At 33.6% G+C, this 24419-nt stretch overlaps 1 protein-coding gene across 1 annotated transcript; it reads right to left on the bottom strand.

Moving 5' to 3' along the window:
- Positions 1–1124: 1124 nt before the first annotated feature.
- LOC127711164 (monocarboxylate transporter 13-like) lies at positions 1125–20790 on the bottom strand. The gene is made up of 6 exons (XM_052217114.1): positions 20208–20790; positions 15006–15149; positions 14027–14266; positions 5473–5847; positions 4213–4338; positions 1125–1385 (listed from the first exon to the last, which is right to left on the bottom strand). The coding sequence occupies exons 1-6, from the start codon at positions 20401–20403 to the stop codon at positions 1141–1143; spliced, it is 1326 nt and encodes a 441-aa protein (XP_052073074.1). The 5' UTR covers positions 20404–20790; the 3' UTR covers positions 1125–1140.
- Between the last annotated feature and the right edge of the window lie 3629 nt (positions 20791–24419).

Genomic DNA, 24419 nt, shown 5'->3' with positions numbered 1-24419 from the left:
AGGTCGGCAGTCGTCATTTATATGTACAATAATCATAAGGGTAACTTTTATACATGTGTGGACATTTTCTTTATAAGTGCCGACCTGCCGACCACTAAATACGAATGTAGTTACTTTATTTCTTTACACAACATAAAAAAGGACCAGCCTACAGAGTTTTAAAATTGGACACATTTCTGCCGACTACTAATTACAAATTTGTTTGCTTGATATTTTTTTTTCATTTAAATTTACCTACGTTTACAAATGCAAATCTATTTACTTCATTGTTTCCAATGACAATTTGCCAACGTAAACATGTAAAAATTTAAAACTGTTTATCTGTAAACCGATTTACTATTTAAATTTAAATACTAATTCCAAAGGAACTATATTTCCTTATACACTACTTGAACTCCCATATAAAGGGAGAGACCCGAGAAGCATCCGATCCGACGATTGGGTTCTGGTGACCGAATAGAAATTATTTCCTATCATAGTATTTGAAGTATAATTTGAAACTTTGTGTCTTCAATGCTAGTAATCTATGTAATACTGTTTGATTTGGCCCTTTTAACTTTTTTTATTTGCGCGTCACTGATGAGTCTTTTGTAGACGAAACGCGCGTCTGGCGTACACAATTTTAATCCTGGTATCTATGATAAGTTTTTTTTTTTGGCAATTTTAGTTTAAAATTCAAATAATCAGGTGAAATGAAAAAAAAAATAGTAGTCAATACCTTTTTTTAAGGCAAAATAACCAAATAGAGACAATAGTCTATTTGCCTATTCCGTAATTGACCCCGTCATTAGATATATTTTTTTTAGTTGCTTTCCGATGAACATAAATATTATGAAAAGCTAGCGGAAATACCAAATTTATCTACGCGTAATGCATTTTTTTTCATAAATTTGATCTTTTTGCAAGCGAATAAACTTTTAATATGTATTGTATTTTTTTTAATTTTAATTTTGTTTAAACACATGCATATGACTCGGACTTATTATGCTTTGCATGAGCACCAGTCCAGTTTTATCCAGTATAGAACCAGTCTACAATTGGCAAAGGGAAACAATCTGTGTTAAAAGTATGTAATAACAGAATTAAATCGGTTATTGGCAAATAGACTATTGAGAAAGAAGACACAACACGAAAAAGCTTTTATTTCTCAATTATTTCCTTTTTGCATATACATGTAGATCCATTTATTTTATACTCATTATTACAATCATGGATTTTGAATTTTTCTAATTCGGAATCTGTTTCGTCAAAGATTATAATTTCTTGTTCTTGGAAAGTTTGTTTCACATTTGAAAATGGAATTAAAATAACAGCACTGACACAAAGTATAGCACATCCAATAAAATATGGTATGCCCCCTGATCCTGTTGTTTCTCTCAGAAACGCTGAAAATAAAAGAAATTTTGATGCGTGATTAGGGCCTTAAAATTGACAATAAAAAACTGTTGACGAAACAAATATGCATTTTCTGCTTTTGTTATGACATGAATCAAGCTTAATTAAAGATGAATGTTCGACTTATGGTTATTCATAATAGATTGCAAATGATTATACCATTCACAATGTTGGACTCTTATGCAAACATGAATCGGTACAAGGACATCATTCGTAAATATAAATCAACATGCAGACATCTTATATGTTCAGGTATTTCACATCCAATATTTTATGATAATATTCTTTACAAAGCACAAAAATGTCGGCATTCACCTCAAAAGCTAACCAAACCTTTAAACAGACTTATTCGGAAAGGATATAGTTACGATACTGTTGTCAAGTCATTAAGGATTGCATATTTTGGTATTAATATTGATTCACTCATAGGGTCTTTGCATCGGAAATAAACACATTTATTCTAAAACCAGTTGTTGGCATGATACGGGTTATGTTCTTCTCATATATTTTATGATGGTATGATACTAAACCCCTAACGGGAGGGATTGTACTTGATTTTCATATGATGAAGACATAATCTTTCAATCAGTTTAATTGAGGTCTGGAGCTGGCATATCAGTAACTGCTTGTAGTCCTTTGTTCATTTATGTATCATTGTCATTTTGCTTGGTTTCTTTTGTTACGTATTATGACATCGGACTCGGGACTTCTTTTAAACTGAGTTTTACTGTGCGTATTACTATGCGTTTCTTTATTCTACATTGGCTAGATGTATAGGGGGAGGGTTGAGATCTCACAAAACATGTTTAACCCCGCCGCATTATTGCGCCTGTCCCAAGTCAGGAACCATTTGGCCTTTGTTAATCTTGTATGTTTTTTTAATTTTAGTTCATTTATATGTTTTGGAGTTTAGTGCGACGTCCATTTTCACTGAACTAGTACACAATTTTATTTAGGGGCCAGCTGAGGACCACCTCCGGGTGCGGGATTTTCTAGCTGCGTTGAAGACCCATTGGTGGCCTTCGGCTGTTGTCTGCTCTTTGGTCGGGTTGTTGTCTCTTTGACATATTCCCCTTTTCTATTCTCAATTTTATGAACCATTGATTTATTTGTTACTTCTATGCGTGTACTTGGCTAAATACTGTTTCGCCTGACGTCGTACGGATATCAAACATCCAACATTTTAGTATTTGCATAGTTTGATAAATAATTATGACTTTAAAGTCCATTGTATATAAATAGCCCTCCTTAATCGAAGAAGTAAAACAACGTAATTCATTCCTAACTTTCAGGTTTTCGTAGAAGAAAATCTCCGTTCACCACCTATCAAGATTGATAGAACAGTTACTCTAATTGCAACAGTACATCACTGTACAAATCAGAATTTAGTGTGGAAAAAAAGATATTAAGTGATCGAAGCATTTGCACTGATCTTCGTATAGTATCTACCAATTGAAATATTTTCAGAAAAATACATGTAAACCTGAAAATGTATGCGAACAAGATTGCGATCCTGTAATAAAACATGAAAATTAGAGCTAACCATTTTGTTAAGACACTTGTTCTATTTTTAATGATTTTATAGTGACCTCTGGATCTCTTTTGGTTTTTCGTGTTTCGTTTTTGTTCCTGTCTAATAACGGTATACCCTACATATTTTTCGTTGATACTTTTCAGGTTGATTTAAGATACAATCTGAGAAACAAGCATGCATAAAGAAATGGCGGAAGAAATTCGGTCACCTCTTCCTATCCTACAGTAATACTCCTTCTAGCGATGGTATGTGTTGCTGTAAACTAAGGACTTTCAGGGTTGTATGTAGCCAAAATTAATAACATCACTACAAAATTGAATGGGAGCTTGTTTCATGTAGTATCTCAACCCTTTCTGTTTTACTCTAGTCTGATCTGACTGATTATTGCATCATATCCCTTTACATTTAAACGTTTGATGCACGAGATACTCGATACGCTTTTCATTCTTCGTCACTGTATTCTCTTCTTTCTTAACCTTTATATTTATTAAAATTTTAGCAGAGAGTTTTGGTATTTGCTTTTTCCCTTTCTCATTGCATTTTGATTTGCGTCATTGGAAAATACATATGATGTCAGGATCTCAACCCCCCCCCCCCTCTTTTAACTCAATTAAATAGGAAAGTTTTAAGCTGCTTGTTACTGAAACATTTATGTTAGGAAAACATACAACAGATAGAGTAGGATCTACTTTCCCTCGGTTCTCGGTGAGGTTCGTGTTGCTCAGTCTTTAGTTTTCCATGGTGTGTCTTGTAGAAGATTATTTGTCTTTTGGTCGTTTTTAGTTTTTATACGTCCGTTTACGGGACGTATTATGGTAAACCGCTGTCTGTCCGTCCGTCGTCAACATGTCGGATAATAACTCAAAAACGCTTTGAGCAGTTTTCATGAAACTTTGGTGAATTGTTTATACCTATTGACGTGAGTTCCCTTTCGATTTCTATACATTTTAGATTTTACGTTTCCGAGTTATGGGGTTTTATTCATTAAAAAGGAGGATTTTCTAGTTTTCGGACAATAACTCAAAATAGCTTTGAGCAGTTTTCATGAAACTTTGGTGACTGGTTTATATTTATTAAAATAACCTCCCTTTAGTTTTTTTTTTTTATATAAATTTCTGATATGATATTAAGGAGATATGGAACTTTATTCTTTGAAAAAGCGACGGGCGTATCATGCGCTCATGGCGCAGCTCTTAAGTTATTAGCCATGCCATTATTCGTTCGTTTTCGGCTTATAAGTTTGACCATCTCTGGATATCTTCAGCCTCTCTATTACACAGTACCTGTAAGTGGATTTCCTATTGCACATCCAATGCCTTCTGCGAGTAAGGCCAAACTCATAGCTCTACCGTAATACTGAGGCTCTAAAAGGTTCTTCAATGAAAGATTCCATCCTACATTGTTTCCTCCTAAGAAATGTAAATTTTCATAATTATGTATCTGCAAATGTACATGATATGTAACACTTTATTTAATTTCAATAAAACGGGGTACTAGTAATTTTTTTTCAATTTTCTTTTCTTTTATTTTTTAACTAGCAAAAAGATTCATTCTGAAATATTATATTTTAATGAGGTCGTTGTGTTTACACATTACTGGTTTACAAAATAAAACTATATACTCAAACGGTTATGTATCGCCAACTGGTACATGTATCTATGCATGATATTGATCAATGCATGTTCTTGTAAGATTTTAACATTTGAATGGAGAGAAAAAAAATGTTTGACCAACTAAGCTTCGGAAGGCCTAGTTTTCATCACTCTCGTAAAGTTTCAAAATAATTCACTCATCCAGTTTTAGAAAAGGTGTTCAAAATTGACTAAAAAGGGTTGAGATCTCACATAACATGTTTAAACCAGCCGCTTTTTTTTTGCCTGTCCAAAGTCAGGAACATCTAGCCTTTGTCAGTCTTGTGTGTTTTTAAATTTTGGTTCATTTGTATGTTTCGGAGTTTAGTGTGGCGTCCATTTCGCTGAACTAGTATACAAGTACATTATTGTTTATGGGCCAGTTGAAGGCCGCCTCCGGGTGTGGGATTTTTCTCGCTGCGTTGAAGACCCATTAGTGGCCTTGGGCTATTTGCTGCTCTTTAGTCCGATTGTTTTCTCTTTGACACATTCCCCGTTTCCATTCTATTTTGTGTATGAGGACTTTTACAAAAGAACTTACAATCATAATAATTCCTTCCAGATTTGGGTAGAATTGGCCGAGTAATTTCAAAGAAAAGATTTACCATAGGTGGTTCACTGGTAAATATGTGCCAGCGAATCTGCCATGTTTATCACCCGATGAACATGAAATGAAGTGCTTTCTTGAGTTATAAAATATTTCGCTGTGTACATTTGTACATGTAGTTTCAGAAAAGAATGTTTAAATCGCCAATTAGTATTAAAGATTGTCTCTTGCGGCCATGGTTTTCATCCGATCTGATACATATTGATTATTTATCAATGACTTTATCTCATTTAATTGTTATTGACCTAAAAAAACATAGATGATAGCGTTCTATAACCACTCTTATCTTATTGTCTAATAAATACCATCAAAGAATCCGTATAAAACTGCAAACACTAGAAATTGGTCCATTTTTGTCGAATAAGGTACCATTAACATCATTAATCCCATTCCTGCTAGGAATATAATCCAGAATTTTATAACATGGTTAACAAAACAATGAGAGAGAAAACCAAAAAACAACCGTCCAAAACCACTCCCGACTCCAAGCATGGCCACTGCTAATGAAATCTCGTCCATACTAATTCCTATTGAGACTGCCGTGTCAGGTAGCTGAGTAGCAGGTATATATTGTGCAGCAATAAAAAGAAAGTTTGTCACAAGATAAACAATGAATTTTGGTTCTTTGCAAAACTCCATGTCTACTTTTTTACTAATTTTACTATTTCTGGAAACATTCTCTGAAAATAGAAAAAACAGTAAATTGGTAGAAATTATATTAACATCTATTTGATTAAAGACTTATGTTGAGCTAAAATTCGTACAAGTGGCTATCATGGCAGGCGGTTAAAAAAAAGACCAGTCTTACAAATTTACATGCTTTTATTATAAGCTTTGATTATAATTTGTTATATCGTTTTCAAGAGCAGTTTTCTATATAACTTCAAGTGGCTCAAATATTAAACTTAGTTCTGTACTAGAAGCAATATGTCGAATGCAAGTAAGCCGATCGACACTAAAGTTTTAAAAAGATAGAAAATAGGAATAGTGCAATCTTTTGTAACTGTTATATGTTGTTTCTGACGTTGAAGTTTGTTCAATCAGAAAAACCCAATCAGCAGTGTTTTAACTAAACGAAAATAATGCACTTTGTATACTTTGTTCAATCTTTGATTTTTCATAAAGAAAATAATGCTCATTGTACGGTCAATATTGTCTCGTGTTGAATTGGGTATATACATATGGTCACCTGGGCCCGTATGCATGAAACTACATAAATTTAGATTTGTTCCGAATGGACCGATTTTCTACATGTCCTACGATAAATAAGTACTACGATTGGATAGCTTAACTATAGTGGTGTTATGCATATCAGCCCTGGACTTCTCACGTTTCGATCGGAAACACCTGATTACAGTTATCGTCTTTCTGGCTGTGCGGGATGTATAAATGCGCAGCCAGGTCTGATCGAAGTTGGGACGTGCGATATCTCGTGCCTCTCTTTAAGTTACAATGTAGAGAACCCTTGCCTTAATTCTTTCAAGGGTCAGTAGATATCCTGTTGTAAGGATACATTTCTGCCTCTTATTAAACATATGGCAATGGCTCCTTATCTATGGTGTCGAAACGAAACTAGAAAAGAGGGCATCAGCCCAAAATTGCAACCCTTGTACTTGGGACCATGTCCGGTCACACAGAAATACATTCCTTTAAATTATGAAATTCAATTTGGTTTAAATGGGAGAAAAAGTGTTGTCAATCACGACAAACTAAAACCATTTACGGAAAAAAACAGTTCGATCCCAAATGGATTTTACAAACCATAAAGGAGGCAGTCAAGACCCTAAATGCTAAATCAGTTACATCACCATAAATGCCATATTATTAAATGACCCAATATTGATGTACATTTGTAATAGAATTAGTTAATTTGTGAAATGCAAACTGCATGCATTCTGTACCTGTATATATAAATTTTGTCACTATGGTTATAGTGAAAACAAGGTTCATGGTGACCTTGATATGATTTTATCTTAATGTAGCCATGTCTACAGCCACCCTTAATATTGCCCCATAAATCAAAAAAAGTGTCTGTTTCAAATATAATGAAGCACCCAAAGAGAATTTAATTAAATTCTAATAAACTGACAGTGTTTTGCTAATGTACATGTATTACAGATCTTGAAAAGATCACATCCAATTGATGTAAATTGCTAATATATTTAGTAAGATTCTATTTTTTAATGTTTGTCTTACTGGGTTATTCAGTGTTCAATAGATAGTCTCAACTTAACCAGCAGTGTTGTGATGGAAACCAATCAATATTTTTTTACTATGTCAAATCAAGGATATCGCAACTTGGCGACCAACCAGTGTGTCAAACCTATAAAGTCCCAGTTTTGTTACATGTCTGGTGACCGTTCTCTAATTTCTATCTTTGCAGATGTCTCACTACATGGATCTTGCGAGTAAGCGTGGGTTAGCCTACAGGTGTATGAAATGTCTGCAACCATCCAGTTATATTGGAGAGAAGGGCAGAGTGGAGGCCCACATATGGAAGCACCACATTCCTCTAAATGAAAGTCATTTGTTCTGTTCACTATGTCTCTATAGAGCCACCAGGGAGGGAGAGATAAGAAGGCATGTTATGACCTTCCCATCACATTTACTTCAGAAGAACAAGTTAATGGCCAGCAAAAATTCGTTGGAGACGAGAACTACTTAAAGAAAAGTAGTAACCCGTATCACTTAACACCATTGGACCTGGTACCAATGACACACCAGGAGAGCCATGATTTCTGGAGTACCAAGAGGAGGTGGGTAGAGCAGCCTAAAGGACTACAGTCAGGTAGTGTGTCCTTATCTCCAGTGCACCTTGCTCCACTTCCAGTAGCCCCAGTCCACTCTGCTCCACTTCCGGTAGCTCCAGTCCACCTTGCGCCACTTCCAGTAGCACCAGCCCAGACTTTAGATCCCTTACTGTCATCATCCACATTATCAAATTATAGTTGGGTTAATTCATCAACAGCATCACATACAGCTACTTCAGCAGCACCCATAGCCACTTCATCCAGCATGATACCACAGATGACCATATCACCGGAGTCTTTTAGTCAGTATCTCCCGGTTGATCTAACTGACTTCTCAACAGGTCCTTATTCCCCTGAGCTGTCCTCACCCGCAAGAGTTATAGTTGAGAGGGACGCTCAGGAAGATGTAGAATGCGTATTACCTCAGATACTGGAGGAAGAATTACCACCATCTTTAAATCTGCCCCTGTATACCCCACCAGTAGTTTTGTCTACCCAAAAGAGTGCATGCAATTCATGCAAATGTGATAGTACCATAAAAGAACTACTTTGTGCCGTTAAAACTTTGACAACAGCTCAGGAGACAACGTTCCAGCAGCTTCAACATTTTGATTAGACAATCTCATCCATGAGTACAGAAATAGCCTGTTTCAGGGGCCAAATGAGGCAGTACTTTGCAAGGCCACGCCCCCGATTCCAAAACCGTAGAAAAAACTTCAACCCTCGACCACAACCCAAGATGAAATCCACAGTACAGAAGAAGAGTCCAGAACCTCCAGAAGAAGAACAGTAACTTTAGAATTTTAGACAATTGATGTATATTTTTGGCAATTATAGTCATTTTATTAGTGGTGCAGAGTAATTGATTATTTTCAAAATTCAAATAACATTTATCAAAAATTAAAACCAGTTTTTCTTTCTAAAAAGTTAGATTGTTTGCATTATTCATACAGTACATAATTAAAGTTCTACTAGTAAAGATATAATTACATTCCATTTATAGAATTTAGAACTTTTATAGCAGTTAGCAAAATAAATAATATCGACACTTTGAATTTACATAAGAGTGGAAACTCAACTACTTCAGTCATAATTTTACATTTTAATGATTGTCTTATATTTGCGCTTTAAAGTCATGTAAAATGAAATAATATAATGTTCTATTTTGAATAAAACATAACGAGTTGTATAGGAACCTTTTGAAAATGAACCAGATCTGACTCTGAGTATATCTATAGTTTTGAATTTGTGTATTGTACAAAATAGTTTTATGACATTTGCGGGACGCTAAATGTTTTTGCTGGGGGTAAAATGTAAGGTGTATGTCACGGTTTATAAATATATGTATTTTTTGGTCTTTTGGAAAATGTTGTTAGTGCTGTATTAAGAACCCTCTACCAAGAAATTTGTTTTGCATGCACACGTATAAAAATTGCGGTTTTTCTCCAACACAATCATAGGTTTGAACGTTGTTTTCAATTTAGACTTGTTTATATTTTTTCATTGGGGCTTGTATTATATTTGCCTTCGGGTTATATGATCCGTTCATCTTATTTCAACTCTTTCAAAATTCAAGAGTCTATCCTAAATTGAGGTAAATTATATGGCCTTCCAAATACCGTTTCGATTCCTAACATCACTGGAGAGACATTAATTGTCGAAATCCGGATATGGTGTACAAATTTTTTGCACCTCATATTTGCGGTATACCATCTTTTCCGCAAGTTTATTGTTTTCTGTTTGGTTATAAATTATTATAAGATCTATTTTGTTACATCTTGTGATCCGTTTATTTGGCAATCGCCAATGGCAGTCAGCAGGGTTTAAGAACATCAGTTGATCGACCTGCTAGTCAAATGCGTTTTGTTAAAATATACTTTTTTACTTTTTTGGTCTTTTGGAAAATGTTGTTGGTGCTGTATTTAAACCCCTCTACCAAAAAATTTGTTTTGCATGCACACGTATACAAATTGCGGTTCAAAGTTTATCCAACGCAATCATAGGTTTGAACGTTGTTTTCAATTTAGACTTGTTTATATGTATTAGTATATATAGTCAAAGATGTAATGTGTAATATCACAATTTTTATTCGAGAAACAAATATTTATATCTTAGAAAAGTGTGAATTTCACAGATAACAATAACTCAACACATTAGATGTTCAAATATTTTAATGTTTACAATAAAAACACAAAGAATAGTTTTAAAATATTTGAATTATAAGTTCAGAGCAATTCATATTCTTTGATAACAAATAGATTGACGAATATCAATAGCAATACGCCGATAAAAGTAAACGTTTATTTTTTTTGGGTAATATTTCGATTGTCAGTTTTCGACAGTGAAAATCACACATGTTCCAAACCAGTTTGGTAGAAACGAGACGACGTATGTCGGATGTATTGTTTGTCACTATTAGCATATCACTAATAAATAATTGTATGTTTGTATTTTTACTGCACTATGTCAGGGATTTTCAGGATCTCGTATTTTTGTATCCAGCACCTGTTTACATATTTTTGGAGAAAGAGTCATCAACTGCGCATGTGCGTAGAATTTAGTCACCTGGAATATCTGTAAATTCTACGATTTCTTAGATTGTCAAACGTATTGAGCAAAATGCTCACTTTCTAGATAATGTCAGCGAACCATTCGATTCATTTGAAAGCTTATCTATTCTTATTTCATATAATTTTTGCCATTTTTCAGCCGGTTGACTCGCTTGGCTTTTTATTTCTCCGGTTACCACTTTCCGGTGGTGGCGCTACTATCGTGGCGCAAAAATTATGAAAACTTATTTTATTCAAGAAAATAAATTGTTCTTTGATGTATTTATTTTTATCTAGTAGGAATAAAATTGTATTAGGATTGTTTTTGTGATTTTAAAAATTGTATTAATAATTTCATTTCTTCCCCACAATCTACCCCACAAAACACCCAACGGATCATCCAACAGAATACCCAACAATATCAGTTTTGGAGAGAAATCAGTTCTGCTACAAATTTTGGTTTGAATGGTTAGCATTTTCTAATAGTCTTTTATTTTTCATTGATTTAAGTAATTTTCAGTAATTTACTTTTGCAGAACTCAATTTTATTCAAAGATTTTTATTGTTCAGTAATTTTCTCATTTCATTGATTCACATTTCTTATATAAAACTTTTGGAAACATAGGATTTCCTTGTGAAGGGCCAAGGAAATATAAAACCATATTTTTTTGTATATAACAGTTTCCTGTGAAGGTCCAGAAACCTGTTATCTTAGCACTTCTCCTGTGAAGGACCAGGAGGAAAGTTGTTATTATTGTATAGTACATTTTTGTCAGATTCCTAAGAAGGATCATTCTAGTATCAGCATACCCTGTGAAGGACCAGGATATTTCTGATTGTATTTCATTGAAATTTATATTAAATAACTAGTAAAGTTTCAGATAAAGTTTCTAATTAAAACAAATAAATCCACATAGTCCAAGTAAAGTAACTTATTTTGTTGTGTTTCTCCTTGTGCCGTATTGGCAAATTTATTGTTTTTTTTTCTATTGCATAACCATATTATATTTGACACATTGGTTGGTACATTTCCAACACAATTTTTGTGATAGCACTTACTGTGAAGGTCCTGTCGGTGGCTTGCTGAATATTTTGAATAACTGAAATCCAGTTACATTTTTGGTGTTAAATAGTCATATTGACTGTGAATGGCCAGCCAATCTTTTGACTTGTAATTGACTGTGAAAAGCCAGTCAATGGTAATCTTTTAGTGATATTCTGACTAAGGTCAAATAGAAATGTACTTTTATGGTGATCCCGTCACAACATATTTATGATTTTCTAATGACATTGTTGATGTTAAAGCTTCTATTGAAGACATACAAATAAGATAATTAATGTTCATTGACTATTGAATATCATACACAAGTTGAATAAATTATGGAAACTTTTACTCATTAGTTGCCTTTTGCTGTGCCTTCGGTTTTCTTAGAACCACTATAATTTCATCAGGCTTGGGCTCATTCAAAGGTTTTAACCCAGTAGTCAGAAAATAATTTATTGATCAACCCCCTAGCTCGCTACAATATGCTCATTCCAACCTTAATCCCGTTATTTTTCCTCGAATGTGTTGTTCTTTGTGCTTTTTTAAATGTCAGTAATGTAATTACGGTAACAGTCGCGTCTATCCTTTGCCATGAAATTTATTATTTACTATTGAAAATTTTACATTTGGACAAGTTTCAGGGTTAGAAAATTATATACATGACCGATGGTTTATGAATTTGGTGATGTCTTAGTGTTAGATAGGAGTTAATTACCAATCCGCTATTTCGTGATGTCTAATCACTTGATATAAATTATCAACATTATTTTATTGGAGAAACATGACGAGTGTCACAAGTGAAGCAGAATCTGCCTACCCTTCCGGGTTTTGGTGAGAATCGTATTGATCGGTCTTTAATTGGTTTTCTGTGTTTGGTTTTGTGTACTGTTGTTTGTCTTTTGGTAGTTTTTCGTTTTGTGCATGGCATTGTCAACTCGTTTTCGACTATGAGTTTGAATATTCCTTTGGTATTTTTCTTTTCATATTGATATACCGATTGGTATACCTTGATGCCCTACTTTTTGTAATGATTAATCATTGTTTAAATTCATAAATATGCATTAAATATTTGCCACTGGACGTTTAACTAGCACAAATCGTTTGCCTCATCGTGTTAGAAAAGACAGATCGATGAGTCAAGATTATACAAAACAATATTGCAAAATGCGACATGACTTTTGTCAAAGTGATCAAGATTTTGAGATTGTATTGAAACCATGTCAATAAAACACAAATTGCAAGTTTGGGCCATCCTATAAACCTGTTTTTGAATTGTTTTTGGTGTTTCGCCAGGAGCTGAAAAAAGGAGAGAGAGAAAAAAAACCAACAGATTTTTAAATTATAAATGTGCATCATATTCCCCATAAATTTTTTTTTTAAAGTTTACATGAAGAAAAAGAATGCATATTTATGTCCTATGTTCAAGCAAATTTATTTTATGGCTCGTTTTACTTTTCAAAAAAAAAAATAATAAGTATTAAGATTTGTTAAACTTCATCGTTCAAATGGAATAAGAGATTCAAACAAGAAAATTCTGTCACTCAGCAATATTCTTAGACAACCAAGGATTGTTATCATCAATAAATTAACTTTGTCACAATTTGGCTGGAATGTTATAACATTGTGTTTAAATGCAACACTGAAAACATTAGACAGGAACCAATTAGGTTTAACTTATATTTACCATTGCAGGAAATGGTCAGTTGTACCACACATAAATACACCGGTATAAATACTCTGAAATATGGGCTGATCATATGGTAGTCAAATACATGCTAATGGATTTTCTTTGTGGGGCTGTGTCATATGTATTTGGGGATGTTTAGGCACGCAGCCACGAATAGTCGGAAAGGGGGCGTTAGATTCAATGCCCTATGTAAGGAGCTCTATAATTCTGTAATTTCTGCTTAATAATATTGAACGTTGTAACAAATCCATAAAGGGTAGGTAGGTGTCTGTTGCAAAGACAACTTTATGTCCTACTCCAGTATGCTCTATTTGTCAAGTTATGGACTTTTTACCTTTGCCGATTTTCATTCTGGTTGACCCACTTTGAAGAACGTACGTAATGGTTTTTTTGTTAAATTCATTCTCGTCCTTGAAGTATGGAAATATTTGCCACTGGACAGTAAGCAATCCATCTTACCAAACAACCATATTGGTAATCAATTTTATGACTTGCATGCATTTAATGAAGGCAGTAAAAAGATTCTATATCGGCTTAAAACTGAAGTTGCTTTCTCAGTAGACAGACAGTGCCATTGACGATTTGTTAAGCTTTCAGATATTTAACGAAAATAGTACTTTATTTAGAAAAATTAGTAGTAAACAAAAATATCAAACTTGGAAGGGTGAACTGATGTCGTAGAAAGACAGAAAAAACAATGATCAAAGGAATAGAAAACAAAAAAAATACAAACAACATAGAGAAAACGTAACGATTGACCTATACAAATCAAGGGGTAGCTGTATTCTTGTGCTCTAAAGAGAGTTTTAAGTTAAACAGTACGCTTACCTGTTGGAAGTGGAAATACAACAGCTCCGCAGACTACAACATGTAGCGATATCCCTGCATGGACAAGTATAGCACCATGAAAACCATATTTTTGTAAAAGAGACTCCATTAAAATTGGCATGATTACCATGCCAAAAGATCCTCCTAATATTGCCAATGACATTGCTATAAATTTTCGTTTAGTGAAATATTTATCTACCGCCACTAATAAGCTGCTATAAGAAAGTGACATTCCAATTCCTGAAAATAAAATAAACGATAAAATAATTTCTGAGGCCTTATATGCACACAATGTTTTCGAAAAAGAAAGCAAGATACTTAATTTCTTAACCTCTTCCGTAGTAGGTGAGAGAAAGAAAAAAAAAACCAATATGTACATTAAGCTTAGGATTGAGTAACGTTAGTTTAACAATATTCGTGAAAACTCGTGCGTTTAGCAGACGTTTGCGATATCTGCCCCAAAAATGGCACCGTTATACATTGTATAACTAATGCCCATTATAAGCCAAACATTAAAAAAAGATTATACATAGTGTATTCTATTCATTTCATTTTTAATGTCTGTTCTAACAATTTATAAACAGATATTTCTGTTCACTGGTTGGTATACCTTGATTCATATATATATATATCAATCTAATTCTGTTCATTGCTTTTGGTTAATAGACATGTTTCTATTGAATTTTCAAATAGAACTACATGTGAAACACAAATAGAAATATATAAACGTTTATAATAACAAAAACTGCTTAATATCTAGAAGCCCGTGTCTATTTAGAAATAAACCTTTTTGTTTATTTTATTTGACATATGTATGGAAGTATTGATGCAGAAAATGTAATTCTATAATAGGCGTGGTTAGGAACGAAAATACATAACACAATATAAAACATAGTGGATTACTATCCTTAAAGTTCAAAAATTCTGTTTTTCCGGTTTGTATTTAGGTGCATGATAATGGGACAGCAGGACATTTTACCTGGTATAATAGCCATGGTCAAATATAGTACAGGAAACGCCGTCACAAAGAATGAGGAGGCGTAGCCGATGAACAATAAAAATCCTCCGGACATTATAACCAATCTTTCTCCAAACTTTTCATTTAAAAGAACTGCAATGATTGCTGGAACAATAAAAAAGATAAATTAAAAACAGAAAAAGAATAATGTAAATTTTATGTTAATGTAATTTCTATCCCAACAGAATATTGAAATGCATGGTGATCCGTTTATATTATTTTATATAAATTGTAACGGATCCATTCAATATTTGTATTCACGCCATCAATTATTACAATCCCGATATCCCTCTTTCTTATAAACACTTGCTTATACTTCCCGCGCTTGTTGTTATAAGTTAAAGCCTTTAAAACCACTTAATAATAAACAGTTTAAATACAATGTTTTTGTCTGTTTTAATTATAGTATAGGATTGATATAGACCACTGTGTCTTAACTACCCCGGCGAAAAATGTTTGGACTCGATAGTATCTAATGTCCGGTACGGTGACGGACAATCAACAGACAGAGAAAAGGTAGAATTTCTGTTATTTATTTGTTTTTTTATGACATTGAAGAATAAACATACACATATAACTATTTTCGATTGTGTGATGTAATATTTTCTACAACCGTTCTAGATTAATGGAGAAATAAGTAAAAAGGCACATGAAAATGGTGACTTGAGTGAACCTTGCTACGAATTTGTTTAATTTCTTTTTAAATTGTGCACATTGAACGGAAAGAAAAGTACGGAAAGAAAGATATTAACACAGAGATTGCATGGCTAGTCACTATGAGCACCTCAATATTTGCATTTCTGTGCATGGAACGAACGAAATGGATCATGTCAAAATGGAAGGACCCTGTTTCGTCAATGTTGTTTATTAGACAAGGACCCTGTTTTGTCTCAGTATAGGACCCGGTTTTGTTTTGTTTTGAAACCACAAATTTATGAAAAGCTACGTTAGCACGGATCTGGACATTGCCCATCGGAAGAAATTAAATATTTGAGTCAAAAAGATGTTACAAAGATGTTATTGCAATACAAACATGTGTTAAAATATATTTCAAACGGGAACTTTTCGAAATAGGGAGTAGACATTTTTGAATGCTATACGTATACCTTATTGATCTTATCTTCGAACTAAGTTTAAATGGAAATAAATACTTTATATCATGTACTTACATTAATTCCTTATGATAGAAAAAAAAAGATGTGGTGTGATTGCCAATGAGATAGCTCGTCACAAGAGATCAAATGACACAGAAATTAACAACTATAGGTCGCCGTACGGCCTTCAACAATGAACAAAGCTCATACAACATAGTCAGCTATAAAAGGCCTCGAAATGACAAGTGTAAAACCATTCAAACGAGGAAACTAACGGCCTAATTTATGTACAAAAAAATGAACGAAAAACAAATATGTAACACAGCAACAAACGACAACCACCGAAATACAGGCTACTGGCTTGGGACAGGTAAATATATACAGAATGTGGCGGGGTTAAACATCTTAGCGGGATCCCAACCCTCCCCCTAACCTAGGAAATTGGTGTAACAGTACAACATAAGAACGAACTATAAAAATCAGTTGAAAAAGGCTTAAGTCATCAGATGGATACAAATAGAAATACATCTAAAAAATGTTTGTTTGTTTTCTATACTACTGTAATGATGTAAAAATAAGAAGATATGGAATGATTGTGTTAACATATCAATTTATCAAAAGAGTAAGGATAGTATGCTTTACTACACTATACGCTATGTTTACAATATATTTACTCATTCGTTCATCCATTGACGGACAGTGAGAGAAAAAGCTCTGTTTTGAAGGCCGTACTTTGACTTATAATGGTTTACTTTTACAAGTTGTGACTTGGATGGAGAGTTGTCTCATTGGCACTTATACCACATCTTCTTATATCTATTAGAACGTTTTGGATATCTCAATCAAAATGGTTGCCTTTCGAACGTGTATTTTATGTCCGCTTCGAAATACACAAGTTCTAAACTTCCCCATTAGAAACAAAATAATTCTATCATGCCATGCTCTACGCTCATTTTAACATAGGTAGGCATTATATTTGTCAATATTTTATACCTGGCTAACGCTTGGTTTAAAAATTTTAACAAATATAATGCCTTCCTATGTTAAAATGAGCATTGAGCATGGCATGAAAGAATTATTTCTTTTTATAACATGCAACATTATATCTTCGTCTTCGTCTTCGTAGAACAACCTAATTGGCAATTTAGCCCGTGAAAAATGACAATGAGACAGCTTTCCATCAGAGACCAAATGACGTAAAAGTTAACAAATATAGAACACCGTATGGCATCCAACAATGAGAAACATCCATACGGCATAGCAAGCTAAAAAAGGCCCCGAAATGAAAACTGTAAAAAAAAACTAATGTGGAAACTAACGACCTAGATTTATGTACAAAATAAAAAACGAAAAACAAATACATGTATGATATATAGCAACAAAAGACAACAACCGATTTACAGGCTCCTGAATTCGGTACTGGTACATACAGAATGGCGAGGTTGAACGTGTAAGCCCCCCACGCTCCCCCTCCAAAATAAAATAAAAAAAAAGGGGTATAACAGCAAAACATATGAACAAACTATAAAATTCAGTGAGTTGAAAAAGGCTTAACTCATTTGATAACAGAGCCCCTATAGTAAATATGCGATCGGCGGCTGTCTCTGTTATTTCGTCTTTTATTAAATTTTATGATGGTATACGATATAGTTACATTATATCAGTGGCGGATCCAGTAGAGTAGAGGGAGTACGCCGACCCCCCCCCCCCCCCTTTTTGGTGGCTAGAAATAATTATTTTATCATGTTTTTTACGATTTATATATGATTTTTTATTTAGCATAAAATCGTTAAAAAAAAGTCCCCTTGCTACGCTTGGCGGTATAAAATCCGTTTATGAATACGCCCCTTTCAAAAATCATGGCCTCGGTCCGCCCTTGCATATTGACAATTTTTAACTTGACCAAATTGCTTAAATTGTAGAACATTTGTCAATGTACGATAATCATTATACAATGAAGAGATAATCCTATATATAATAGTTGTACTATATAGGGCAGTTGTTAACAACTTGATACTAGTGCATTAAAGAATTTGTTAATGTTAAAAAAAAAAAAGAAAAAAAAGAGAGATAAAACATCGTTTATTTATAAAAATTACTAATCAAATAATCATTATTGCAATTTCCGGATGGCCTAAGACTTTTATACTAATTTATACTTAGTATTATAATAATTGTAACAAGCGGGGGTAAACAGATTTTAAACGCACTATTATTGTGATCCTTTGCGCCGCATGGAAATTCCTTTTCTTGGACGATTCTGCATGCACATACATTTGTCTTATTCTCTTGCTTTATAATGAACGTTTAGTTACAGAATATTTATTTTCAAACGATTATACTGTCTTCCCTTTAAGTAGAGCGGAACACTAAGATAACCATCTTGTTGTCCCAGAAAATCACATATCAAATGTGCGTCCTTAAATTTTCAAGGCCGTACACTAATTAAGTTTGAACACTTAAATTTACATAGATGACATAAAAAAATCTAATTCCGTTTCAAAACCTTCATTTCTTTTTAATTTTTCCTTTTTTTTTTTTTATACAAAACAAAATTGAAATTTGCTTTGTTCTAATATAGCAGGAATTCAAGTGTTTACGGATTCAAAAAGGTTATCCTCCGAAAGAAAATGTTTTTCAACGATCCCTCAAACTACTGTTGAACGCCATATTTTAATTTTCGTCATGCGATTATGCATTATTTTCTATGACAAAACCGGGTCTGCTTTGTGAAATTTAAGGACAAAACCGGGTCGTACACATTGACAAAACCGGGTGCTTCAATTTTGACATGACCCACTTCTTTCATTCCATGCACAGACATGCAAATATTGAGGCGATCATAGTGAAAAGTCTTGAAATCTCCGTGTTAATATCTTTCTTTCCGTACCTTTGTTTCCGTACAATGTGCTCAATTTAAAGAGAAATTAAACAAATTCGAGGCAGGGTTCACTCAATTCACCATTTTGATGTGCATTTTTACTTATTTCTCCATTAATCTAGAACGGTTGTAGAAAATATTACATCACACAATCGAAAATAGTTATATGTGTATGTATATTCTTCAATATCATTAAAACAACATATAAATAAACAGAATTTCTACATTTCTCTGTCTGTTGATTGTCGGTCACCGTACCGGACATTAGATACTATTGAGTCCAAACATTTTTCGCCGGGGTAGTTTAGATACAGTGTAGACAACGCATGTCAAAATATTGAACTAAAAATGCATATTGTTTTCTACTTGTTACGTTTATTAATAAAATTGTAGATTTTATACATGTGTACATGTTTTTCCAATACATTGCATCTGATGTAACCATTTATGTATATATAAGATACATGTAGACAAATAACAAAACCATACCAGATATTGATTTTAAGGTTCATGTGGACCCTTTGACTAAAATGGCTGCATTTTCACCTCAAAATTTACTCTGAGTACAGACAAACCTGTGTATCTGGAAAAGTTTTAAGGCATAGCATGCCCTAGATAAATAAAATTCAAATATATTTAATGTTTTAGAAAATTAAAAACTTAACAGGATTTCACAGTGCACTTTTTTTCGTTCCTCCAGAAGTTGGCAAAATAAAATAAGTTGTGAAAGAGGTTTGAGAACTTCCCCACTGGTAATAATTGAAGTGAACTTTATTGATTGACATGGACAATAGATGGACAATAGATACCTGACAATAATTGGTGATTTAAACTGTGTACCTGAGTGGACCATATCAAGTGAAACTCGACTGTTTGTTAATTTTATCATCTTCTGCAGGGACGAAAAAAAGTGCACTGCAAAATCCAGTTAAGTTATAAATTTTCTAAAACATTCAATGCATTTGAATTTTATTTATCTAGGGCATGCTATGCCTTAAAACTTTTCCAGATGCACAGGTTTGTCTGTACTCAGAGTAAATTTTGAGGTAAAAACGCAGCCATTTTAGCCAAAGGGTCCACATGAACCTTAATATTCATAAGTACGAATCAATAGTGTTGATTATTCCATTAATTACAACTTACTTATCATTGCTTTTATAAATTAAGAGCCTCCTTTTAATAACTTACCACCAGAAATTGATACTGAAATATACAATGCACCAATAACTGTCACAGCCGTAATGTCTTCGTTAAATTCATCCATAATATAAACGTGGTAAATTCCCATTGTATTTATAGATCCAATATACAAAACATGTTCAATAAAACATGCGAGTGTAATAATCCACCCCCAGCCACCCCCGGGTTCCTTCTTCGTTAACATCTACACAAATTTAACATAAAAGAAAACACTTTTCGCACTTAAAAAATCTTCGTTAATTATTGTTCGCTTCAATCTACACTTGTGTATTATTCCATTGTGTATTTTTCCAGTACGGTTTTACACAAAACACATACATTATAATCGTGCACAGGGTTTAACAATCCAGGCCAGTTATAAGCCTTTTGTTGTGGTTTTAAATTTGCTTATGCATGGTACTTTGTGTTTTGTTTAATAATATAAATACAATTGTCATGCGTATACATTTAAATATATTTACATTTGATTGATTGGCACTAAATATAATGTGTCATATTGGTTCGGCTCGTCAGAGGATTTTTAAGGAACGCCATATACAGATACTTCATAAATTATGTAATTGAAAAGGTCAGTAGTATGGGACAAGTAAATAAACGCGGAACAACTTAAGCTACAATAGGAATTTTAATCCCGATGCATTTAATTCATTTATTTTCTAAATGGGAAGCTTATAGTATATAAAACAGATTAATACCATCACTTAAGTATTAAATTGTGTAATATGGTTAACGTATGAGTTGCAGGTCTATTATGTAGCTTAATAATTCGCATACTCCTGTAAAATAAAATTAAATGCATTTTAAGACGGCAAACCCAATGACGTCCTCGGTTATTCATATAATGATGTTAAATTGAAATAAATGCATTTTAAGACGACAATACCAAGGACGTACATTGTATTTCGGTTTATCGAGATCTTAGTCCGTCGATTTTCAATTATATGGTGTTAGTAATATAATGCCTAAAGGTGTCTATTCATGGGCGTATAATGTGTCCGTTGATTTTGGTTGATCGATGAAATATTTGGATGTTAATGTATAAAACATTTGCCTTACAAATTCCCATATCTATTCTATCATAAATAAATAATGATTGATTGATTGTTGGTTGCTTGACGTCCAGTTGCAACTATTTTATGCATGTACAAGGCAAGAACAAATTAACAACAAATACAGTTGACGCCTGCAGTAGAGGCCGGCCGGTGTGAAGGTCGGGGAAATTTAGACTGCCACGGGAAAATGAGGGTATATTGGATAGGAATAGAAATTTAGCCTTGCAACAAGACACCCACGGACTCTCATAGAGCTGTTGCAAGGGTTCTTAATGTGCACAGATCGTGGTACTCTCTTTACACGAGGCATCGGATTTAACGTCCACATTCTTACCGGACGTGGCTGCGTACTTGATACATCCCGCACAGCCAAACGGGGGCCCCACTTTGGCGAACGTTTTACTGCTGGTCGGAGGAAAACATATGGTGACCATATTAATATTCCCCAGTCACCCTTTTGGGTGGGGGTTAAATCAATAATATGAAAACTATTTTATTTATGTCTATCGCAAAACAACACAATAATAATAATTTTCAGGAAATCAACCAAGGCATATATAAGTCAGCTGCGGGTGTTGTTAGAACTGTACACAACAGGATTTTTTTTTTTTACAACAGGAATTTTTTTTGTACAAATAATGTCCTGGAAAAAATATAAATATATTATAACAAATTATTAGAGGTTTCTACACCTTACTAGACGGAATGACATGCATATTTAAAAACTTGTGTTTTTATGAGTGTTTTTTTTTTTTTTTTACATATATATTAAAAAGCAGTTCGTTGATAAGCAACCTTTACAAATCTCGGTATGTTTTGGTCCGTTATGAGTTTATGTATCATATTTTCTTTCTTGATATTATTCAGTGTGATTTCATGGCGGAGGCGGATGCGGTTTTCGTTATTGTCTGTCGGTTGTTAATTGGGTCTGACCAAAGACAATTGACAATCTAAAGAAATGAAACTCCATTTACACTAATGTTTGTTTCTATCGAACACTGATCCTTGACTTGGAGTTGGGTTGATGTTGACATGACTAAATTTTATTTCCTGCACAACGTTAAATACATTTACGAACTAAATATATGGTGGTTCTTGATTGGTCAATACTTTAGTTGCTGTTGGACGAACATCACCACATTTTGGTGATGGACATTTTTTTTGTTTTCTATGTTGTGTTATGTAAATTGTTGTTAGTCTTCGACATGTGAGCTTGAATTATTTACTTTTGATATCGTACGCCTCTCTCTTGAGACAAGTTTACGAAATACCGGACGTATCAATAATGCAAGAATGGCAAGGAGTGATGTCAAACGAACACGAGACACATATACTGTCATGCATTTATTGTCATGTGACGCCTTTTTCCCGAAATGTAAAGAGAAAATTGATCTTACCTCAAATTTGAATACTTTCGTACATTGACATTGAAGAAAAAGGACCCCTGAAAAAATTTACCTGAAAAATAACAATACTATTTAATTTATTCAACTTAACCGAATGGGCCCTACCTCAAATTTGGATACTTCCATACACTGACGTTGAATAAGAAGTTATAGAGCAGGTTCTTCCTACCTTTCAAAACCATGCGAGTTTACTTGCTTGTTGCCATACGTTCAGCGGCAAATATTTCATGTACATTCGTGACGAGAACAAATTAACAATAAATACAATAGCTGGGTCCTTAAAAGAGGCCGTCTGAGATGAGGGTCTGTGAAATTTTGACTGCCACTGAAAAATAAGGGTATATTGGATAGGAACAGTAATTTTGCCTTGCAACAGGCCACCTACGGACCGACTAAAGAGTTATTGCAAGGGTTCTTGAAGTCCAGAGAGCAGGACACACTCTTTCTAAACGAGGCATCGGATTTAAAGTACCCACTCTACAGGCTGCGAACTTATACATCCCGCACAGCCAATTTTGGTAAGGGTTTTACTGAAGGTCCCATTCACCCTTGAGGTATCTGAGTTCACCACCTGTTTTAAGAAGGGTTCGGCTCGTGAATTCTTTAGTATATATCCCTATAATGACTAAGTAGGAAAAGGAATATAGGGTATAACCTTGTTAATTTGGTTTTGTTTTACATTGAAGTCTAAATTTAGACAACTTAAAAGTTAGACAACTTAAAAGAATTAGAGAAATGACATTTTGTCAATGTGCAATTATATAGTAAGGTATGTACCTTCATGTGTCATCTTGACCTTCATTTTATGCATGAATGATAGATTAAGTTTTACATAAATGCAGTCATTTACGACGGCACAAATTCTATATGTATGAAGGAAATCTAAAATGGAGGGCATATATTGCCTGTTATCAGATATGAAGTACTTTGTTTGGTGTTTTAAAAAGTTCCGGTAACCAGTACGGTCTGATTTGTAAATAATGGCATATTGATCCCGTCCCCATAAATGTTTGAAAGTGAAAACTTTAGCGAAGAAAGCAATGGGGACTAAGAAAAGGTGGTGTTCGTCTTATCAGAGATTTCAACTTAAATGACATACGTACGGACCTAATGGGACTGGTTATATCCAAAGGGACTCGGTTAGCAGATTAAAACAAAGTCAATATTTTTAATTTTTTTTTTAGTATTTCTATTACTTTATAAACAGACAAATAGAAGAAATATTGGGTTGATGTAGATAAGACAGACACCCAGCAGACAAAAATGACTCTTTTTACATTAAGCATGTCTGTACTAAAACTAGAATTTAGACAGTTAGCTGTTGACTTTGATCTTTTCCTGCCTTGATAAATTAAACGGACACACCATACAGTCCAACAAGAAGAAACAATATTTATATGCAGATGATTACCAACTTTAGAGAGATAATAGGTACAAATATTATGTTTCTTGTTATATAAGTAAACCCTCTTATTTCACCTTAACTGATGTTTTTAATGCTGACCATGAAAATGTGTTGTCATTTGATGGTCTTGTCCTGAAGTATAATAGATTCTAGGTACTGACTTTATTTATCATCTTAATTACGTGTTTATATAGTGTTCTTTTATTTGTCTTTGTAAATTATTACCTTTACTGTTTAGTACATTTTTGGTAATATCCTTTTGGCGTGACTCGGTACTTATACATTACGTCATTGTGTTATTGTGCTATGGTCAATTTTTGTTTTCTTGTCTTTCATT

Source organism: Mytilus californianus, unplaced genomic scaffold (genome assembly GCF_021869535.1).
Source record: "Mytilus californianus isolate M0D057914Y unplaced genomic scaffold, xbMytCali1.0.p SCAF_8, whole genome shotgun sequence".
NCBI lineage: Eukaryota > Metazoa > Mollusca > Bivalvia > Mytilida > Mytilidae > Mytilus > Mytilus californianus.
Note: the sequence above shows the minus strand (reverse complement) of the source record. Positions and strands in the feature narration are given on the sequence as shown.

Bases quoted from the DNA above. Each gene is read 5' to 3' on its own strand.
- LOC127711164 (XM_052217114.1), bottom strand. From the start codon at position 20,403: ATGTTAACGAAGAAGGAACCCGGGGGTGGCTGGGGGTGGATTATTACA. The intron at 4,339-5,472 runs GTATTTATTAGA...TACATTTCTTAG, and splicing joins TTTATACGGATTCTTTGATG to GAGGAAACAATGTAGGATGG. The intron at 1,386-4,212 runs GTACTGTGTAAT...TTTTATTTTCAG, and splicing joins AATAGGAAATCCACTTACAG to CGTTTCTGAGAGAAACAACA.